The sequence below is a fragment of the Rhinoraja longicauda genome, chromosome 24 (assembly GCF_053455715.1).
Source record: "Rhinoraja longicauda isolate Sanriku21f chromosome 24, sRhiLon1.1, whole genome shotgun sequence".
Taxonomy (NCBI): domain Eukaryota; kingdom Metazoa; phylum Chordata; class Chondrichthyes; order Rajiformes; family Arhynchobatidae; genus Rhinoraja; species Rhinoraja longicauda.
Genome location: NC_135976.1, coordinates 29,624,031 through 29,646,389, shown reverse-complemented (window position 1 = coordinate 29,646,389; position 22,359 = coordinate 29,624,031). Strand labels below are relative to the sequence as shown.

At 43.6% G+C, this 22,359-nt stretch overlaps 1 protein-coding gene across 1 annotated transcript in view; it reads right to left on the bottom strand.

The window, feature by feature from the left end:
- Positions 1–22,359, bottom strand: part of dstyk (dual serine/threonine and tyrosine protein kinase) — a 60,539-nt gene that overhangs the window by 21,641 nt on the left and 16,539 nt on the right. The window contains exons 3-6 of the mRNA XM_078420930.1: positions 15,635–16,313; positions 7,538–7,776; positions 6,737–6,820; positions 3,640–3,816 (exon numbers count right to left, since the gene is read on the bottom strand). Of these exons, the coding sequence (XP_078277056.1) occupies positions 3,640–3,816; positions 6,737–6,820; positions 7,538–7,776; positions 15,635–16,313 (1,179 nt within the window). The remainder of the gene's footprint in view (positions 1–3,639; positions 3,817–6,736; positions 6,821–7,537; positions 7,777–15,634; positions 16,314–22,359) is intronic.

Genomic DNA, 22,359 nt, shown 5'->3' with positions numbered 1-22,359 from the left:
GGTCAATCTTCTGCAATGGGACCAAAGAAATGTGCAACATCGACTCGGTTAAAAAATAATGCTCAATCAAGCATTGAATGATTTAAGCATGTTTCTGCCCCCAGAAATGTGTTAGATTGCTCATAGTATGTGTTGACATACTATGGTGCACATCCTCAATTGGCAGTGTCTTTAGCTTGGATTTTTCAACAAACAGTTTTAAGTTAACCACATTAGTGGAACTTTGATCAGGCCTGATCAATAGACAATAGACAATAGACAATAGGTGCAGGAGTAGGCCATTCAGCCCTTCGAGCCAGCACCGCCATTCAATGCGATCATGGCTGATCACTCAATCAGTACCCCGTTCCTGCCTTCTCCCCATACCCCCTCACTCCGCTATCCTCAAGAGCTCTATCCAGCTCTCTCTTGAAAGCATCCAACGAACTGGCCTCCACTGCCTTCTGAGGCAGAGAATTCCACACCTTCACCACCCTCTGACTGAAAAAGTTCTTCCTCATCTCCGTTCTAAATGGCCTACCCCTTATTCTCAAACTGTGGCCCCTTGTTCTGGACTCCCCTAACATTGGGAACATGTTATCTGCCTCTAATGTGTCCAATCCCCTAATTATCTTATATGTTTCAATAAGATCCCCCCTCATCCTTCTAAATTCCAGTGTATACAAGCCCAATCGCTCCAGCCTTTCAACATACGACAGTCCCGCCATTCCGGGAATTAACCTAGTGAACCTACGCTGCACGCCCTCCATAGCAAGAATATCCTTCCTCAAATTTGGAGACCAAAACTGCACACAGTACTCCAGGTGCGGTCTCACCAGGGCCCGGTACAACTGTAGAAGGACCTCTTTGCTCCTATACTCAACTCCTCTTGTTACGAAGGCCAACATTCCATTGGCTTTCTTCACTGCCTGCTGTACCTGCATGCTTCCTTTCATTGACTGATGCACTAGGACACCCAGATCTCGTTGAACTCCCCCTCCTCCTAACTTGACACCATTCAGATAATAATCTGCCTTTCTATTCTTACTTCCAAAGTGAATAACCTCACACTTATCTACATTAAACTGCATCTGCCATGTATCCGCCCACTCACACAACCTGTCCAAGTCACCCTGCAGCCTTATTGCATCTTCCTCACAATTCACACTACCCCCCAACTTAGTATCATCTGCAAATTTGCTAATGGTACTTTTAATCCCTTCGTCTAAGTCATTAATGTATATCGTAAATAGCTGGGGTCCCAGCACCGAACCTTGCGGTACCCCACTGGTCACTGCCTGCCATTCCGAAAGGGACCCATTTATCCCCACTCTTTGCTTTCTGTCTGTCAACCAATTTTCTATCCATGTCAGTACCCTACCCCCAATACCATGTGCCCTAATTTTGCCCACTAATCTCCTATGTGGGACCTTGTCGAAGGCTTTCTGAAAGTCGAGGTACACCACATCCACTGACTCTCCCTTGTCAATTTTCCTAGTTACATCCTCAAAAAATTCCAGTAGATTTGTCAAGCATGATTTCCCCTTCGTAAATCCATGCTGACTCGGAATGATCCCGTTACTGCTATCCAAATGCTCAGCAATTTCGTCTTTTATAATTGACTCCAGCATCTTCCCCACCACTGATGTCAGACTAACTGGTCTATAATTCCCCGTTTTCTCTCTCCCTCCTTTCTTAAAAAGTGGGATAACATTTGCTATCCTCCAATCCACAGGAACTGATCCTGAATCTATAGAACATTGAAAAATGATCTCCAATGCTTCCACTATTTCTAGAGCCACCTCCTTAAGTACTCTGGGATGCAGACCATCAGGCCCTGGGGATTTATCAGCCTTCAGTCCCATCAGTCTACCCAAAACCATTTCCTGCCTAATGTGGATTTCCTTCAGTTCCTCCATCACCCTAGGTTCTCCGGCCCCTAGAACATTTGGGAGATTGTGTGTATCTTCCTCAGTGAAGACAGATCCAAAGTAACGGTTTAACTCGTCTGCCATTTCTTTGTTCCCCATAATAAATTCCCCTGCTTCTGTCTTCAAGGGACCCACATTTGCCTTGACTATTTTTTTCCTCTTCACGTACCTAAAAAAACTTTTGCTATCCTCCTTTATATTATTGGCTAGTTTACCCTCGTACCTCATCTTTTCTCCCCGTATTGCCTTTTTAGTTAACTTTTGTTGCTCTTTAAAAGAGTCCCAATCCTCTGTCTTCCCACTCTTCTTTGCTATGTTATACTTCCTCTCCTTAATTTTTATGCTGTCCCCGACTTCCCTCGTCAGCCACAGGTGTCTCTTACTCCCCTTAGAGTCTTTCCACCTCTTTGGAATAAATTGATCCTGCAACCTCTGCATTATTCCCAGGAATACCTGCCATTGCTGTTCTACCGTCTTCCCTGCTAGGGCCTCCTTCCAATCAATTTTGGCCAGCTCCCGCCTCATGCCTCTGTAATCCCCTTTGCTATACTGTAATACCGACACTTCCGATTTTCCCTTCTGCCTTTCCATTTGCAGAGTAAAACTTATCATGTTGTGATCACTGCCTCCTAATGGCTCTTTTACCTCTAGTCCCCTTATCAGATCAGGATCATTACACAACACTAAATCCAGAATTGCCTTCTCCCTGGTAGGCTCCAGTACAAGCTGTTCTAAGAATCCATCTCGAAGGCACTCTACAAACTCTCTTTCCTGGGGTCCATTTCCAACCTGATTTTCCCAGTCTACCTGCATGTTGAAATCTCCCATAACCACAGTAGCATTACATTTTTGACACGCCAATTTTATCTCCTGATTCAACTTGCACCCTATGTCGAGGCTACTGTTTGGGGGCCTATAGATAACTCCCATTAGGGTCTTTTTACCCTTACAATTTCTCATTTCTATCCATACTGATTCAACATCTCCTGATTCTATGTCACCCCTTGCAAGGGAATGAATATCATTCCTTACCATCAGAGCAACCCCACCCCCTCTGCCCACCTGTCTGTCTTTTCTATACGTTGTGTACCCCTGGATATTCAGTTCCCAGCCCTGGTCCTCTTGTAACCATGTCTCAGTGATCCCTACAACATCATACTTGCCCATGACTAACTGAGCCTCAAGCTCATCCACTTTATTTTTTATACTACGCGCATTTAAGTACAACACTTTAACTTCTGTATTTACCTCCTCTCTCACATCGTTCACAATTGGCCCTGCCCTTAATTTCTTTTCCGCTCTAGAACTTCTGTTCCCATTCTTCCGAGAGTCTTTTGCAATATCTCCTGTATTCCCTTTTACCTCATCTTCATATTCACAATTTGTTAACCCCTCCCCCCCACTACTTAGTTTAAAGCCACAGGTGTTACACTAGCAAACCTGCCTGCCAGAATGTTTGTCCCCCCTCAGATAAGTATCAGATAGTCTTCAGTGAAAAACACTGAATTAGCATGCTTTAATAATGCTATAAACTCCATGATGGTTATTACCTATGACAACGTTTAACCAGATTTCTACAACTTGAAGTTCAGTTACACCGAGGCAAATAAAATGGAAGGGAAAGAATATTCCAGACCTCTATCGGTACAGTAACTTACAAATTCTCCAAAAGCAAACCTGATAGAAGAGCTAAATACCACCATAACACAAACACTCAACATGAACAAACCTGTTGTAAAGAGGCAGCAAACGCTTCATGTGAACTATTGAGACGGGTACGGAATTGACTACAAATGCTCTTCGCAAGCTTTGATGCACAAAGGCTCTCGATGGCATCCTGGGCAATTTTTCTTTTCCACTCGATGGTAATAGCTGGAGGATGGACCCAAGGCATTCTGTGTATAATCTACAAATAGGAGAAGAAAAAAAAGAGTGAAAAAAGCTTTTGAGACTTTCCACAAAGGAACTTAGCTGCCATGCTGTGTCAAGACTTTCACATGGTAAATTACTCAGAAGTTGGAAGTTACTCAGAAAATGATGAATACCCAACAAACGGAATGTGTACACACAAAATGCTGGAACAACTCAGCGGGTCAGGCAGCTTCTCGGGAGAGAATAAACGTCACCCATTCCTTCTCTCCAGAGATGCTGCCTGACCCGCTGAGTTGCTCCAGCATTTTGTGCCTACCTTCGATTTAAACCATCATCTGCAGTTTTTTCCTACAAATGGAATGGATACAAGTCAATGAGAGTCAAGAGTGTTAATTGGGACTGGGACTGGGACTGGGACTGGGACCAAAACAATAAGAATCTCACTTGATGCACCAAAACAGCAGCAACTCTTGAACCACCTTGCTGTGTCCTCATTTAAGACCATCAAGCCCACAACTGAAAGACCTTGCCAACAACATCTTGGGCAGCCAATATAACATCATATATAACTATGTAACATAATTGGCTTGGCAAAATTGTAAATTGACCCTAGTTTGAGCAGGATAGCGTTAATGTGCAGACATCGCTGGTTGGCGTGGACTTGGTGGGCAGAAGGGCCTGTTTCTGCGCTGTATCTCTAAACTAAACTGAACACAATGCAAGTGTGACTGATACAGCTAGCAGTTATTGTCTGAAAAGCATGCTATGCCTTTAGAGAACAGGGCAAAGTCAAGCACATTGTCGTGGGTCAGGAGACACAAGCCAGATCAGTTATGGTCAACAAATTTTCTTTCTCCGACGCCTTTACATGGGATTTCATTCCCAATTCTCAAGCTTCATGATCACAATTACAGAGGTTAGTTGAATTGCAGATATAAACTGGGCAATCGTTTCGCTGAACACCATCGCTCAGTCCGCCTGGGACGATGTGATCTCCGGGTTGAGAGAGAGAGGGAACTCCCCCACTCTAGTTCTCCTACTAGTTTCACTGTCCTTTTGATTAATTTTACTGTTCATATATCTCATTATCACCTTCCCATCAGCCAACAATGAACCATTGTACTTGCGCTTGATCATGGTCTGCTTGGATCTGTCCTTTTCAGAATCAGAATAACCTTTATTGTCATCCAAAAAAACAAGTCTTTTGGACAAGATTTCATCACCCACAGTCCAACAATAAGAGCAATAAAATAAGCAATTACACACACACAATCACAAACCAACACAAAACAAAAAAAAGAAACCCATCACAGTGAGTCTCCTCCAGTCACCTCCTCACTGTGATGGAAGGCCAGAATGTCTTTTCTCTTCCCCTGCCGTCTTCTTCCGCAGTCAGGCTGTTGAAGTTGCCACGTTCCAGGCCGCCCCGGACGGTGATTTGTACCCTTCCATTTCTGCATTTTTCCTCTCCCCTGGCTTTATCTGAAGGGCCTCAACCAGAAACATCACCCATTCTCTCTCTCCAGAGATGCTGCTAGTCCCGCTGAGTTACTCCAGCATTTTGTGTCTACCTTCGGTGTAAGCCAGCATCTGTAGTTCCTTCCCATACATGTAATTACTTCAATGGAAACTCTGCAGCTGCCCTTGTAGGGTTTGCAAGTATATCTAATTGTACAGTATTGCGTACAGTTTTGGTCTCCTAATCTGAGGAAAGACATTCTTGCCATAGTGGGAGTACAGAGAAGGTTCACCAGATTGATTCCTGGGATGGCAGGACTTTCATATGAAGAAAGACTGGATAGACTCGGCTTGTACTCTCTGGAATTTAGAAGATTGAGGGGGGATCTTATAGAAACTTACAAAATTCTTAAGGGGTTGGACAGGCTAGATGCAGGAAGATTGTTCCCGATGTTGGGGAAGTCCAGAACAAGGGGTCACAGTTTAAGGATAAGGGGGAAGTCTTTTAGGACCGAGATGAGAACGTTTTTTTTCACACAGAGAGTGGTGAATCTGTGGAATTCTCTGCCACAGAAGGTAGTTGAGGCCAGTTCATTGGCTATATTTAAGAGGGAGTTAGATGTGGCGATTGTGGCTAAAGGGATCAGAGGGTATGGAGAGAAGGCAGGTACGGGATACTGAGTTGGATGATCAGCCATGATCATATTGAATGGTGGTGCAGGCTCGAAGGGCCGAATGGCCTACTCCTGCACCTATTTTCTATGTTTCTACAAACCAATGCAAAAAAAGTTTAAAATAGACAACACTGCTTGCTTAACGAATGTATGGATTTGAAATTAAAATAAACATCAATCTAAACATTCACCTAGCAGGATTTGTGGCATTTGGTAATTAATGATCCCAATGTAAGAGTTAGTATAAGAAACTAACTGCAGATGCTGGTACAATTCGAAGGTATTTATTCACAAAATGCTGGAGTAACTCAGCGGGTCAGGCAGCATCTCAGGAGAGAAGGAATGGGCGACGTTTCGGGTCTGATTTAATGTTCCTGAAAGCAGCTGTGAACAGGGCAGGGCTCACAACTCTTGCTGCTGAATGCATAAGATACACCAGCAAATCCCAAGCGCAGGATTAGATTTGTAAAGACTTAACAAATCACTTGAAGGTATTTATTCACAAAATGCTGGAGTAACTCAGCAGGTCAGGCAGCATCTCAGGAGAGAAGGAATGGGCCACGTTTCGGGTCGAGACCCGAAACGTGGCCCATTCGTTCTCTCCTGAGATGCTGCCTGACCTGCTGAGTTACTCCAGCATTTTGTGAATAAATACCAATGTAAGAGTTTTTCAACTTTTGGGAAATGACAAAGGGAAGAATCTTTTTGTAAGGTAAAAGGTAATTTTAAACGGTAATCAAGATATTATAAAGAAAAGGGGCGTCTGAATATCTCGCTCCTCTATACTATCGTAATACCTCCATCGGCAAAAGGATTGTTTACCTGTTTGATCTGTTCCCAAAGTAGGCGGGAAACCGTTGATCCAGAGTGGAATGTCACCTCAACATGATACGCAGCATTTAAAATCTGTAAAAATAGAGACACCATTTACCACAATATTGGACAGTTATAATGTTGCGCTTCTTTCCCCAGCACAAGGATCAGAAAGTATACCGAGACATGAAACGTTTCAAGAGTAAGTCTAGGAAGAACAAGTGAACCTCTTGGTTTAAAAAAAACAACAAAGTACTGGAGTAACTCAGTAGGTCAGGCACCATTTCTGCAGAGCATGGATATGTGACGCTTGCAGTCGGGACCCTTCTTCAGGCTGGTGTACCTCGCGCTGCCTGACCCTAGGTGGGGTGGCACACCAATGAATATGCCTCCACCACCCTTCAAAATAGCGTTTTTTGAATTAATCATTCTGTGCAATATTTGCTCCACTTTCCTCAGATTCAGTCATTTCAACCAGGAGTGGTGGTGGAAGCAGATACCATTGTGGCATTTTTAGCTTCTCAGATAGCCACTTGAATCTGTTGGGAATGGAGGGATGTTGATAACATGCAGGCAGACGGAATTAATTTAACCTGGCATCATGCTCAGCACAGACACTGCAAGCCATAGGGCTTGTTCCTGTGTATTGCTGTATTGTTCAATGTTCTATGTAGGTTACATAGTTATCTGCTCCCCAAAACTCCCCGTACTGAAACAAGAAGCCACTAAGTTTCACAATGGCTGCCTGCAGTGCTGAAAATACTTGCTTGACCATCAGCTCTTCTGATCTTTTACCCACTTTTGACACACCTGCTTCAGGTGATTGCTGGCGACACAGTTCACGGCAGGGTCCTGGTTGGACTTCTCCAGGCTCTTCAAGCAGCGCTCGAGGGTCCCCACAAAACTCTCCCGAAGGTAGTCGACCGAGCTGATGAGTTTATTGGCAACGGCCTGGTTTAACCGGGAAATAATCAACTCCTGAATCTGTTTGATGCAGCACTTAATGTCATTATTGCCGACAGTCTCACCATTCTCAGAGATGATTATATCTGGGGTTAGGGAGCAGGGAAAAGGAAATAAGATGAAAACTTAATCAGCAAGGTATTAGAAGAGATCCAGAAAGTACATTATGTAAACGTGATTGGACATTTCAGTTCATTTTAACAATAGTATTGCTCAATGAAAAAGATGAGGAAACCCATTTAATCTGCAAAATAGTCACATAAATTGACCAGTTAAACCTAGTGATTCTGGTTCTCATCAGATAACCGTGGGGTGAAATTCTGTTAACGATCCAAATAAAGTAATCAAAGCATTGAAGAATGAAACACAATATGACAAAGCTATTCAATCCTGTGCAGTGAGACAGATGCAGGATACTTCAATTTCATCATTGGAGAAGCTTCTTGATATACAATAGATAATAGGTGCAGGAGTAGGCCATTCAGCCCTTCGAGCCAGTACCGCCATTCAATGCGATCATGGCTGATCACTCTCAATCAGTACCCCGTTCCTGCCTTCTCCCCATACCCCCTCACTCCGCTATCCTTAAGAGCTCTATCCAGCTCTCTTGAAAGCATCCAACGAACTGGCCTCCACTGCCTTCTGAGGCAGAGAATTCCACACCTTCACCACTCTGACTGAAAAAGTTCTTCCTCATCTCCGTTCTAAATGGCCTACCCCTTATTGTTAAACTGTGGCCCCTTGTTCTGGAATCCCCCAACATTGGGAACATGTTTCCTGCCTCTAATGTGTCCAATCCCCTAATTATCTTATATGTTTCAATAAGATCCCCCCTCATCCTTCTAAATTCCAGTGTATACAAGCCTAATTGTTCCAGCCTTTCAACATACGACAGTCCCGCCATTCCGGGAATCAACCTAGTGAACGTACGCTGCACGCCCTCAATAGCAAGAATATCCTTCCTCAAATTTGGAGACCAAAACTGCACACAGTACTCCAGGTGCGGTCTCACCAGGGCCCGGTACAACTGTAGAAGGACCTCTTTGCTCCTATACTACACTTGCATTCCCAAATTTGGATTGTACATACAGACCCTGATTTCCTAAGTTACTCCAGCTTTGTCTTTGTTTATACATTCTTTAATATTGTCATTGAATCCTGTGCCTTTGAACACTAGGTGGTGCTGCTGTTCATCCAAGTTTACACTACAGAACCAACTTCGCCAGCTGACATTTAATCTGCCAACTTTTCTTCTTCCTCACACAAACGTGGTCCCTGCAACTCTAGTTTAACGCAATTCCAAATTGTGGGTCAGTTAGTTTCTGCTACGCTGCTTGAGGTGCACTTTTACACAGCATTTTTTTCTCCTTGTGCTGTCTGCTGCTCAACAACTTGCTTTTCCTAAACGCTGGAGTAACTCAGCAGGACAGCCAGCACCTCTGAAGAGAAGGAATGGGCGACGTTTCGGGTTGAGATGCTTCTTCAGTCCGAGTCCGAAGAAGGGTCTTGACCTGAAACATCACCCATTTCCTTCTCTCCAGAGATGCTGTGTCCCGCTGAGTTACTCCAGCATTTTGTGTCCATCTTCAGTTTAAACCAGCACCTGCAGTTCCTTCCGACACAACTTGCTTTTCCTGCCTGTTCCCTTTCCAAATCTTTAACTTCTGCTCCACTGGGTGGCTTATAGCAAATTATAAAAAAGGCCCGATTTCCCCACTGTATCTCTAAACTAAACTAATTGTTTGAGTGGTTAAAATTCATGCTCTCTTCTTGTCCAAGCAGAAGCATTGCTATTTGGATCAGTGAAAAATACTGCATGTTATTTAACAGTGCACCACTACTTGACAAGTTCAGCATTTTTAATGTCAGCCCGATATCATTCCTGACCAGTGTTGGCTCAGCAAGTGCACATCATCATTTTTTTGCTTTGGATGAAATCCTTCTGCTCTGCCTTTCAAAGGCCCTCATTACCTGTTACAAAACCTGAAAAGCACCCGAAATGACACAGTAAGCCATCCAACAATTCTAAAGTCAGATTTTTCCAGAAAAGCATTGCTGATTTAATGCTCCTGAAAGCAGCTGTGAACAGGGCAGGGCTCACAACCCTTGCTGCTGAATGCATAAAATAAACCAGCAAATCCTAAGCGCAGGATTAGATTTGTAAAGACTTAACAAATCACTTGAAGGTATTTATTCACAAAATGCTGGAGTAACTCAGCAGGTCAGGCAGCATCTCAGGAGAGAAGGAATGGGTGACGTTTCAGGTCGAGACTCTTCTTCAGACCTTCGATTTGTTCCAGCATCTGCAATTATTTTCTTACACTAACAAATCACTTGGCTATAATGCTCTACTACATGTTCAGTGATCCAATGACCTCTCCCAGGTATTGAGAAACACTGACTTATTAGTTTACAGTGAATTTGCAGTAACCGCATCCATGGCTGCGCTTTCACTCGATGAAGTTTCACGCTGCTTGTGACATAAAATAGTCTTGCCCTTCAACAACCTTCATTTCCAGGGATGCACGATGCGGCACAAGGATATTTCAGGCAAAATGTCCTTCAAATTAATAACCAGGGCTGACATTCTAAAATGCTGCAAGTGAGTATTGCTGCTGGAAGTGCCAGACTGGAAACCATCCCTCATCCTACCGGTTACACGTGAATTTAGTTTAGAGATACAGCGCAGAAACAGGCCCTTCTGCCCACCGAGTCCACACCGACCAGTGATCATCACCAACACCATCCTACAAACTAATGACAATTTCCAATTTTGCTAAAGCCAATTAACCTACAGACCTACATGTCTTTGGAGTGTGGGAGGAAACCGGATCGCCCGGAGAAAACCCACGTAGCTCACAGGGAGAAAGTACGACAGCACCCACGCGGTCAGGATTGAACTTGGGTCTCGGGCACAGCGAGGCATCAACTCCACCGCTGCACCACCATGACGCCCTAATGGCCAATGTTGAAGTCTGCATCAGCACTACTTGTGGAATAGTTGGTTCTTCCTAAACAACAAGGGCTGGCATTTTCTCAGTCGGCTTGTCGTGTGGCCGTGTCCGTTGCATTATCCTCGAGGGCCACTAATTTTGGCTTAGAAATAACCAAAAAGTATGTTTCAAATCATGGAAATATTTCAAATCGCTCTTTATACAAAGTCAAGCCTGGATGTTTTTAATATGTTTCATAATAGAATAAATTCCACTGTTGAGCATGCTGTGAAAGGAACGTCTCTCCGATCATACATGTTGCTGCCAGTGAACGCCTGAGCAGTGAACCAGCCTCAGGAACTAAACGGCAAATCAAAATATCATCTGGTACAGCAATCTCATCAATTTTTCATAAACCAATTTCCATGTTAATTTATTTTGGGTATCGTATCGTTGGCATAGTTGGAAATGTGACAAGATGAAGCAGTAAGACTACTCAAAAAAATCCAATCTATTCCCATCTTTTCCTAAAAAAGACCCATCGGTCTTTCCTATTCCATTTCAAGCAATAATATATATTTTAAAACATTTATTCTTCAGAACTAAGTGGATTCCATGCTTAATTTCAAAAACCTTGAGTTTACTCATTTCTAATTCCCACATTTGGTTCGTCAACCAGTGTGAACCCATGCCCACTTCCCCACTCAAACCAGGGAATCACTCCATGTCTGTCTACATAGCAGCAAACTCACTCTGTTCATAACTAACGCAATACAAGGCCTAGGTGCAAATCAATGAGATTTGTGCAACTTTGGACATGGTTTCACAGATCTGCTGGTGAATCCAACAGTGTTAGCATGATGAAACCAGAGGCACCATCGTCGCACAAAGTGCTTGAGTAACTCTGGGTTGGGCAGCATCTCTGGAGAACACGGATAGGTTATGTTTCAGTTTGGAACCCTTCTTCAGACCGAAGGACGCTTCATCGGCCGGCTAAAGAAAGGTCCTGACCTGAAATGCCCAGACTGTAGTCCTGAAACGTCATCCATCCACCTTCTCCAGCGATGCTGCCCGACCTGCTGAGTTACTCCAGCACCTCTGGTACACCAGCATTCACAGTTCCTTGTTTCTCTGTGCCAACACCCTGGTCTGAGCGAACAAGCTGCAAAATCAAGGTCAATCAGAGCTCGATTTTACACTGCAGTACTGCAGGCAGAGCTTACTTTCAGATGCATGTTAGAACTGACGTCCCTTTCAGTTAATAAGAGTCTAAAAGTTGCCTTGCGAAGGAGAGCTTACCCTGGCACTAACGAAAACTAGTCATAAATCATTTGTTTCAGCAATATTTAATGCACTTAGTAGAGTTTCCCCATTTAACAAAACAAAGCTGTAAAGCATCTTTGAAAAAAAATATCGAGAAAGGAATTGCAGGCACAGCAGTTTAGCTTAAATAGGAAACTAGAGACAAATCCAACTGTTTATTACTGCACATCTCTGCAGTTTAGGAATTCTCAGAATTTCAATAAAATTCAACCCATTACTGCTCCACCCAGATTAGGTGAAAGCCAACCCCTGCACCAATTACAGTGCACACATTTCTTGGAACAAGCTCTCCAAGTTCCACTCAAATATGTTGTGTTGAGGTGACTGACACACCCTTTGAATCTCAGATCAGTCTCTTTCATCAGATGCAGGTTTAGACAATAGGTGCAGGAGGAGGCCATTCGGCCCTTCGAGCCAGCACCGCCATTCAATGTGATCATGGCTGATCATTCTCAATCAGTACCCCGTTCCTGCCTTCTCCCCATACCCTCTGACTCCGCTATCCTTAAGAGCTCTATCTAGCACTCTCTTGAATGCATTCAGAGAATTGGCCTCCTGCCTTCTGAGGCAGAGAATTCCACAGATTCAAAGTTCTTCCTCATCTCAGTTCTAAATGGCCTACCCCTTATTCTTAAACTGTGACCCCTTGTTCTGGACTCCCCCATCATTGGGAACATGTTTCCTGCCTCTAACGTGTCCAACCCCTTAATAATCTTATACGTTTCGATAAGATCTCCTCTCATCCTTCTAAATTCCAGTGTATACAAGCCTAGTCGCTCCAGTCTTTCAACATATGATAGTCCCGCCATTCCGGGAATTAGCCTAGTAAACCTACGCTGCACGCCCTCAATAGCAAGAATATCCTTCCTCAAATTTGGAGACCAAAACTGCACACAGTACTCCAAAGATTTGCACCATAGATCGGCACAAAATGCTAGAGTAGCTCAGCAGGTCAGGCAGCATCTCTGGAGAAAAGGAATAGGTGACGTTATGGGTCGGAACCCTTCTTCAGACTGAGTCAGGGGGGAGGGAAACCCCCAGATAAGAGGTATAAGGTACAAATGAATGAAAGGTATGCAAAAGGACAAAGCAAAGAAAGGTGAAGCCAAAAATGGACCATTGTGGGCTCCATCTTACCGTGATCATTGTTCTGGCTTTGATTGGTCCTTTTGCATACTTTTCATATGTTACTTATTTGAAACTCTTCATATTTTCAGTTTTCCTCTCTTGACTCAGTCTGAAGAAGGGTCTTGACCCGAAACGTCACCTTTGCTGCCTGACCTGCTGAGTTACTCTTTCTCCCTAATTTAGTGTTTGTGTCAAACCGAAAGTCGCCACCAGAGGGTGTTCGGCAACAAGCCACAACCTGCCAGCAGTTAAATGGGAGACAGCAAAGTAATGGTTCATATCATTGTTGGGTGGAAAGGTGAGACTGCTGGAGGCGGGGATATCCTTAAATTTAAAAGTAAATCACCCTCATAAAATAAAGCAAACAGGCAGATGCTGGTTTAAAAAGAAACAAGTGCCGTAGCAACTCAGCAAGTCAAGCAGCATCTCTGAAGAACATGGACAGGCGATGTTTCAGGTTGGAACCCTTAAGACTGCAGTTCGTAGAAGGGCACCCACCAAATCAGCCACTTAGACAGCTTGTGGGTTGAACGAGAACATGGGTTGTATTGTGCACAGCCGTGCTAGTAATTCAGCACTTATTGGCTTCTGTATAAATCACTTGCACCAAATTTAGAATCAAAATGAGGAAAATGCTGGTGAAACCCAGCACGCTCAGAGTATTCGGAAGGAAGATTTCACCGTCAGACGATGATGGGAAGGACCTGACATTGGGGAGGGAGAGAGGAGTGGTTAGAAGGACTTTGTTTTCAGTTTGGTTTGGAGATAGTGTGGAAACAGGCCCTTCGGCCCACTGAGTCTATGCTGACCAGCGATCCCTGCACACTATCCTAAACACACTAGGGACAATTTACAATTATAGCAAGCCAATTAACCTACAAACCTGTTCGTCTTTGGAGTGTGGGAGGAGACCAGAGTACCTGGAAAAAACCCACGCAGTCACAGGAAGAACGTACAAACTCTGGAGACAGCACCCGAGGTCAGGATCGAACCCGGGTCTGTAGCTGTGGCGTCGTAAGGCAGCAACTCCGCCGCTGCGCCACCCAAGCTGGGCAATAAATGAATCTTTGACATAGCAAATGAATGGATTGTAAATGATCCCTCATTTATGAAATGATTCCCTCCGTTGATTAAAGTAATTTATGCCCAATGCTTTTATCAATTGATTCAGAATAAGGCCCGTGATGCCGAAATTAACTCAAATATCCAATTTGTTATAAACACCCTCTTATATCCTCAAACAAAGTTTCTCTTTTCCCAATCTGACATCAATTCTTTACAAAATTACAAATTGTATATGCAGGATGTGATATAGTATAAGGCTAGATACAATGAAGGTGTAGTAAGAATCCTAACACAATTTGCTAGTTTTTAAATTAACTTATTATCTTAGCTACTTCAAAAAAATATCTAAGATAGTAAGTGAAATTAGCTAGGAAATTAGCAAAGTAGAGGCACAAGGAACTGCAGATGCTGAGATCTTGAGTAAAACAAAGTGCTGGAGGAACTCAGTGGGTCACGCAGCATCTGCTGGGGAAAAGGACAGGCGATTGTTAATGGACCTTTCTTCAGATTGATTGGAGAGGGTGGGGGGCTTGGGGGGGGGAAGGAGAGAAAGAAGGAGGTGGGATGGGACAAGGCCTGGCAAGTGATAGGTGGATACTGGTAATGGGGGGGGCTTTGATGCAGACGGGTGGAATAAGTGACAATGGCTGGAGGTGAGAAGGAGACAAAAAGTGCATCAGATAACAAGAGGCACAAAATTTGCCAGGAGGAGGAGTGGTGGTGGAAGGGGACAGGTGTGAAACGTATGGGAGACGGGCAATAGGAGGGAAATTAGAAACTCAGATGGGAGACGAGAGCACAAAGGTGGGGAAGGGAGCGGGGTAACTGGGCATGCAGGAATTGGGCTGGAGAAAGTGGGACACATGGATGAACACCACAGTTAACCAAGTAAGTTAACTTGAAAACTGACCGCATCAATATACAGTAGTCAGTACGAGACCAAGCCGACCCGTTGGGCCCATTCCTCATTGGATTTCCATCGTGACATGGGAAAAATCACGTTTGTTCTTCAAAATAAATGCCGTTTTTCTTAAAAATAAAATAAATCTCATCGAAAATGTTTTTACGGTTAAAATCCTCTCTTGGAGATCCTCGGGACTGTGCCCTTTTGAGAAAAGTGGAATGAAAAATTAGTTGTTTCATCCTACGGAGAACACCAAACGCTGGAGGAACAGCAGGTCAGTCGTCTGTCCTAATCTCATCCTATGCTTGCCAAACATATAATTTTAGGACATCATATGGAGAATGCTCTCTATATATTGATACAAGATTGTGACAAACAGAAAGAAGTTAAAGGAATGTCTTTTGTTGAAGCACGAGTAATGTCCGTGCTCACCCAGTCAATACCCAGCCTCCAATGCCACCCATTACATCAGATCACAATTATCAACAGCAAGAGAAATCTCATCAGCATTTAACATGTAAGCAAAAAAATAAGATGGACTCTCATCAGTGGCCGGCATGAATCAAAATTCTTTTAACAGGTAAATCTCACCTTTGAATTGCACATTTGCTGCCTCTTCTAAAAGTTCCTCCTTCATGCTGCTCAGAGTCTCGACAATCATGTCTCTCATTTCCTCCTGCTTCCTGTTTGCGATGCTCATCAGGGACTGGTACAACTCATTCTCCTTGTCCCTGGTGTATTCCAGCCTCTTGGGAGTAATCTGCAGGTTGCGCTGCATGTCGAAGGCCTGGTTGATGAAGATGTCCAAGCAACGACAGTGGACGCCATTCAGCACAGTCGCCGCATCAATCAGGTGCATCTGCACCACCTGCTTTGCAAAGACGCCCAGCTGCTTTAGTTTGTCGAAGTGTTCCACCAACATGCTTTGGGCTTTGCTGGCGTGGGATGGTCCACCCCCTGTTGGGCTTAGGTATTCCAGTTTCACCAGCTGCCGGTAAAGGGAGCTCTTCTCTTTTTCGGTCTTTGAAACTTTCACCAGGTGCTCCTTGTCCGGTCCAGAGTGTGGCTCTGTGTGTTTCGGCACCTTGATGAAAAACATGGGTAGGGCATGTTTCCCCTTCAGGTCCTCCAGCTCAGCTTCTTCACAGTCTGTCAAATGGTCCTCACTGATGGCATACACAATAATTGGCATGGAGCGCCTCAAACAGTCATCTAATGTGCCACCTTCTGCCTGGGTTTCATGACATGGAAGAACTAGAATATCCATTTCCTAGAAAGGAAACTCAAAGTTAGAAACAGGACAAAGCACAATTATCTTATTCAGAAGCATTCTGAGACAAGAGTTCATGTCCCCAATGCAGAGTCAGGATTACAAAACAACTTTTTCACTCAGAGTTGTGAAGCTGTGGAACTCTGCCTCTGAAGGCAGTGGAGGACAATTCCCTGGATGCTTTCAAGAGAGAGGTAGATGGAGCTCTTAATGATAGCGGAGTCAAGGGATATGGGGAGAAGGCAGGAACGGGGTACTGATTGTGGATGGTCAGCCATGATCACGTTGAATGGCAGTGCTGGCTCAAAGGGCCGAATGGCCTACTCCTGCACCCATCGTCTATATAAAATTCATCCCAAGAACACACCCAATTCTATTCCAGATATGTGGAAATTTCCTTTACAATAATCTACTTACATAAACAACAATCTCCTTTTACGTTGCCCCCAAAATACAGCCAATTTGCATGTTAGTTATCCCGTGTGTCTGACGTTTAAGACCTCCGTAATGTCTTTGCACATTTTGTCTGTAGGATTTTGTACAGCCAATTCCACTATTCCACAAGATCTTAACCAAAGCTTGAAACCAAATATATTCTTACAGGCAAGTAGGGCAAAGACATTACGGAGGTCTTAAACTTCAGAGACACAGGATAACTAACGTGCAAAATCTCTGAAAGATTTAATTGTTACATTGTTTTCATCTGGTTCTCAAATGTACTTCAATTGTAATAACTGCAAGGAACTGCAGATGCTGGTTGACACCAAAGATAGGCACAAAGTGCTGGAGTAACTCAGCAGATCAGGCAGCACCCTGAGAGAACATGGATAGGCGACGTTTCATGTTGGAAACCGTCTAAAGACCACTTGGTCTGTCCATGTTCTCCAGGGATCCTGCCAGACTCAGAGTTACTCCAGCATTTTGTGTCTACATAAATTGTAGATTTTCTTGAGTACCTGGCATTTAACATGATCTGTGTTTGAATGAACTGCAGATGCTGGTTTATATCAAAGATAAACACAAAATGGATTAAGTCAGCAGGACAGGCAGCTTATCTGGAGAAGGAATGGGCGATGTTTTGGGTCGAGACCCTTCTTCAGTGACATGACAGGTCATTTCACATGACCTGCTGGGCCTTGTGTTCCCACCAACACTGTCCACTGGTGTTGCGACCATTTGCCAAATTCAAAGACGAAAGAGGTTTCGTTCCTCAAACCTATTCGGCAGCTGAAATTGAGGAACCAGCCCATTCTGCTTCTAATAGGACCACTGCTATTCTAGGCCTGCAGAACCCAGACAACTGTCATGGAACCCAATCCTAATAAAAAAAGGTGTAAAATTATTGAGGGGAGTGAAATGGAAGAACTGTACCTGTATCCTATTGAGTATGCAACACAGTGATTATAATACAAGTGCCTTCGCAAATTGATGTGAAGTGTGATGGTAGAGGAAGTGGACACTCCACACCAGTTGTTTCTAGCAATGCATTTCCAATCTGTGCCACAAGAGGAAATAAAGCAAGGTTTTTTGGAATGCGTAAGAAATTACGGTAGAAGAACCACATGCACACAAGCACACTGTTGCTTAGAAATCACCGTTCCAATTTTATCATTGTTCTCAAGTTTAGATTCTCACCTGGCAAAAAGCATCGCAAATGGCAAAACTTTACTTGATCTTAAATAGATGCATACTTTTTCCTAACAGTTACTGTACTTGGCATAATTATGTGCAATGTCTTTATTAATGCGTGTGCATGTATGTACCAATATGCATGCATACGAAACGACACCCATTCCTTCTCTCCAGAGATGCTGCCTGCCCCGCTTAGTTACTCCAGCATTTTGTGTCTACCAACCACATATACATCTATACAGACAGTTAATTGCCCCTCCCGAACTGCAGTCATGGGACAATGCTGCCATTTTAACTGGCACAATCCCAGTGCTGTCTCACAATCAAATTCTGCCTCCTTGTTTTCGCTGAATGGTACTATGCTTCATGTTGTTTTAAGTTTAAGACTGGAGCGACTAGGCTTGTATACACTGGAATTTAGAAGGATGAGAGGGGATCTTATTGAAACATACAAGATTATTAAGGGGTTGAACACATTAGAGGCAGGAAACATGTTCCCAATGTTGGGGGAGCCCAGAACCAGGTGCCACAGTTTAAGAATTAGGGGTAGGCCATTTAGAACGGAGATGAGGAAAAACATTTTCAGTCGGAGAGTTGTAAATCTGTGGAATTATCTGCCTCAGAAGGCAGTGGAGGCCGTCTCTGAATGCTTTCAAGAGAGAGCTAGATAGAGCTCTTAAGGATAGCGGAGTCAGGGGTATGGGGAGAAGGCAGGATTGAGAATGATCAGCCATGATCACATTGAATGGTGGTGCTGGCTCGAAGGGCCGGATGGCCTACTCCTGCACCTATTAGCTATTGTCTACAACCACAGGTTCCATGGAAAACCTTTTCAGTGCACTATCCATCTTCTAACCCAAGAATAATAACCATTGTCCCCGTTACCGATCATCTTTCCACCCCAAAAAGCATCAGCAAACATGGTCCTAATCTACCATTTCATGTTTTCACCATCTAGCTTCATCTCAAACTAATATCTTAGTTCAAAATTGCAACTAGCGTTTTGCACCAAACTTGGAATCTTCACCTCTGTAAGACATTCCAAACTGCTCGGAATTATCTTAGACTTATTGTCCAGTTGCATTGCAAATGAAAGTCAACTCATTTGCCTTTTAAATTGCTTGCTTACTCTGCATGTTAATTGTTAAAGAAAAAACTGCTGGAGGAACCCAGTGGGTTCAACAGCATCTGTGGATGCAGAAGGGGACAGCTGATTAGTTGAGTTTATTTTAGAGCTTCAGCGGAATAGGCACTTTGGTCCACCGACTCCACATTGACCAGCGATCATTGTAAACGAGCACTATCCTACACACCAAGGACAATTTACAGAAACCAATTAACCTACAAACGTGTATGTCTTTGGAGAATGGGAAGAAACCGGAGCAGCCGGAAAAAACCCACGCGGTCATGGGAGAACAAACAAACTCCGTACAGACAGCACCCTTTGTCAGGATCGAACCTGGGTCTCTGGCGCTGTAAGGCAGCAACTCTACCTTTGCACCACCATGCCGTGATGTTTTGGATCAAGACCCTGCATTGGGATTGAGTGATGAGTGGGGGATGACCAGCGTACAGTGGTGAAAGGATGAGGTGAGGCAGAAATAGGTGGAAGCAGGTGAAGACGGGGATGATGGAGCCAGGCAGGAAATGGGTTGGGGAGGTAGTGTCAGAGGCTGGAATGTAATAAGTGGAGACAAAGAGCTTGAGATTGTGGAGAAGTAAAATGTCAGGCAACTGGAAGCTCAGGATGGTATACTGGAAAGCTCAAAGACTTTGCTTTTTGCCATTTTTCAAATTTTAAAACCAAACAATTACTGGGATTTTTTTTTCCAATTCAAGGAAAACAATCGTCTATGAAATGTGATCAAATTAAAATGACAAATTTACTTGAATCCACTTAAGATTTGATTGAAGGTAAAATGCAAACGCGCTTCCGTGTACAAAAAAGTTACACAATAATTAAACAAAATGCATAGAGCTGAAGAGTTGGTTCTTAAAAGAGGTAGTACAGGGATGGATAGATTTACTGAGTTTGTCAAGAGAGCTCAATGCACATTTAGGAATTCCGTGTTGCACAGATTGTACAATTTCTCCGCATTAAAATCAAACCAGCAATTATTCAGAAATATCGTTGACTCAAGACTTTTAAGTGCTTATTCATTCCTTCAGACCATCCTCCCACCACCCTTTAACGACCCTTTAACCAATTGAAATCTAAATCATGCTGCAAAGAATGGGATTTTAAATCAGAATTTAATCAAATAAAAAAATTATGTAAACTCCTTGACCACAAGAAACTGAGGAATGAATGATGAGTCTAATCTAGTGCCACAATGGAGGCAGTCACGGGCATCTCCGTGAGGCCACACAACAAAGATGCAGAAATGGAAATTACAGTTCACAAACAATTAAAATTGTTCAAAGCTAGAGTAATCTCGGGCTGATGAACTGGAATGCAGTGTTTTAATTAAAGCTGAAAAAATGACTACACCCGATAAACCAGCCTGGTAGCAGTTTCATTCCCCCAGATCCAAGTTGATGAATCACTGTTATCTGGAGCAGCATTGAAACAGTCCTTGGTGCTGCTCTTGGAGTCATACAGTGCAGAAACAGGCCCTTCGGCCCAACTTGCCCACACCGACAAACAAGTACCATCCACGCTAGTCCCACTTGCCTCTAAACCTATACTATCCATGCACCTGCCTAATTGCCTCTTAAGTGTTGCGATTGTCCCCGCCTCGACAACCTCCTCCGGCACCTCGTTCCAAACACCCACCACCCTTTGCGTAAAAAGGTAACCCCTTAAATTCCTCTAATATCTTTACCCCTTCACCTTAAACCTATGCCCTCTGGTTCTCGCCTACCCAACTCTGGGCAAAAGACTGTGCGTCCACCCGATCGATTCCTCATGATTTCATACACCATTAGCTCTCATCCTCCTGTGCTCCAGGGAAGAGAGTCCCAGCCTGTTCAAATTCTCCCTCTAACTCAGACACTCACAAAAGATTTAATATCAGCCAACAGCTTCTAATCACTGCCCACTCATAATCTCTGGTTAAATATCCAAGCAATTGCTCAACCCAGTCCATTCATTCTGTGACAATCCATTTCTCTCATCCACCAAACCTAAAATCCACCCGACTATCATTATCGACATGTCTCAAATATCTGACAGATCATGCATAATTAGTCCTTGAGGTACTGGGGGATCAAGTCGTCGTCAAGAGTATTTGATTGCATCATGTCCCAAAACGGAACAATTAAATTCTTACTTGCAGCTGCACAACAGTTACGTAAACGTACTCTGCAAAAGCCACAATAAAGTCCAGTGCGCATATATATATATATGTATATTTTAAAACTGACAAATAAACAAAGAATAGAGCAAAGTCAAAAATAATGTCCCGATGTCTATATAGTTCAGAGCCTATTTGGAGGTGGGAGTGTTTAATAGGCTGATGGTTAGGTCATTACGTGATAGGAGGAGAATTGGGCCATTTGGTCCATCAAGTCTACTCCGCCATTCAATCTCCTCCTCCTTACCCCATTCTCTGGCCTTCTCCCCATAACCCCTGACACCCATTGTGGGGAAGAAGTTGATCCTGAACCCGGAAGTTACATTTTTCAGGCTCCTGTACCTTCTTTCCTGTGGTGCGACTGAAATGAGAGCGTGGCCAGGGTGGTGTGGCTTCCCGATAATACTGGTTGCCTTTGAGGCAGTGACTCTTGTAGATCCCGTTGACAGTGGGGAGGTCAGTACCTGTGATGGACTAGGCAGCGTTCACCACTTTTTGCAATCTTCTTCGTTCCTGGGCGTTTGAGTTGCCGAACCAGGTGGTGATTCAACCAGTCAACACGCTCTCTACTGCATATCTGTACAGGTTAGAGTACTCAATGACATTCCAAATCTCCTCAATCTTTTAACAAAGTAGAGGCATGCTGGGCTTTCTTTATGATCGCATCAATGTACTGGGTCCAGGACAGATCTTCAGAGATATGCAGGAATTTGTACCTTAAGGCTCCAGAACCCCAGTAGTAAATACATTGCACCCTTTCAAAAACAGCAGTAATTATTGATAAATACCCATCTTGAAGTTACTGCAGCTACCAAATATGGAATATAGTTTGTATAAGTAAAGTTAACACATCACTCTACCACGGCCCATTCACGAGTTGTTTCTGTCTGGTAAGTAATCTCACTCGTTAGCATTCAGTAGTTTCTGCCCTTAATTTACTCAGTTTCAAACCATCGAGCTTTCCTTCGATTTAAACTGTAACTCCATCTTGCTCATTTCTTCCTCACGAGATGTTGCTCAAGTAAATATCTCCTTGGCTTCTTGCCAACTGGAACAAAACCCATTTTATGGCTGTGAGCTGACAATACTTATTCCAAATTGTCTTGTGTATAACTGTC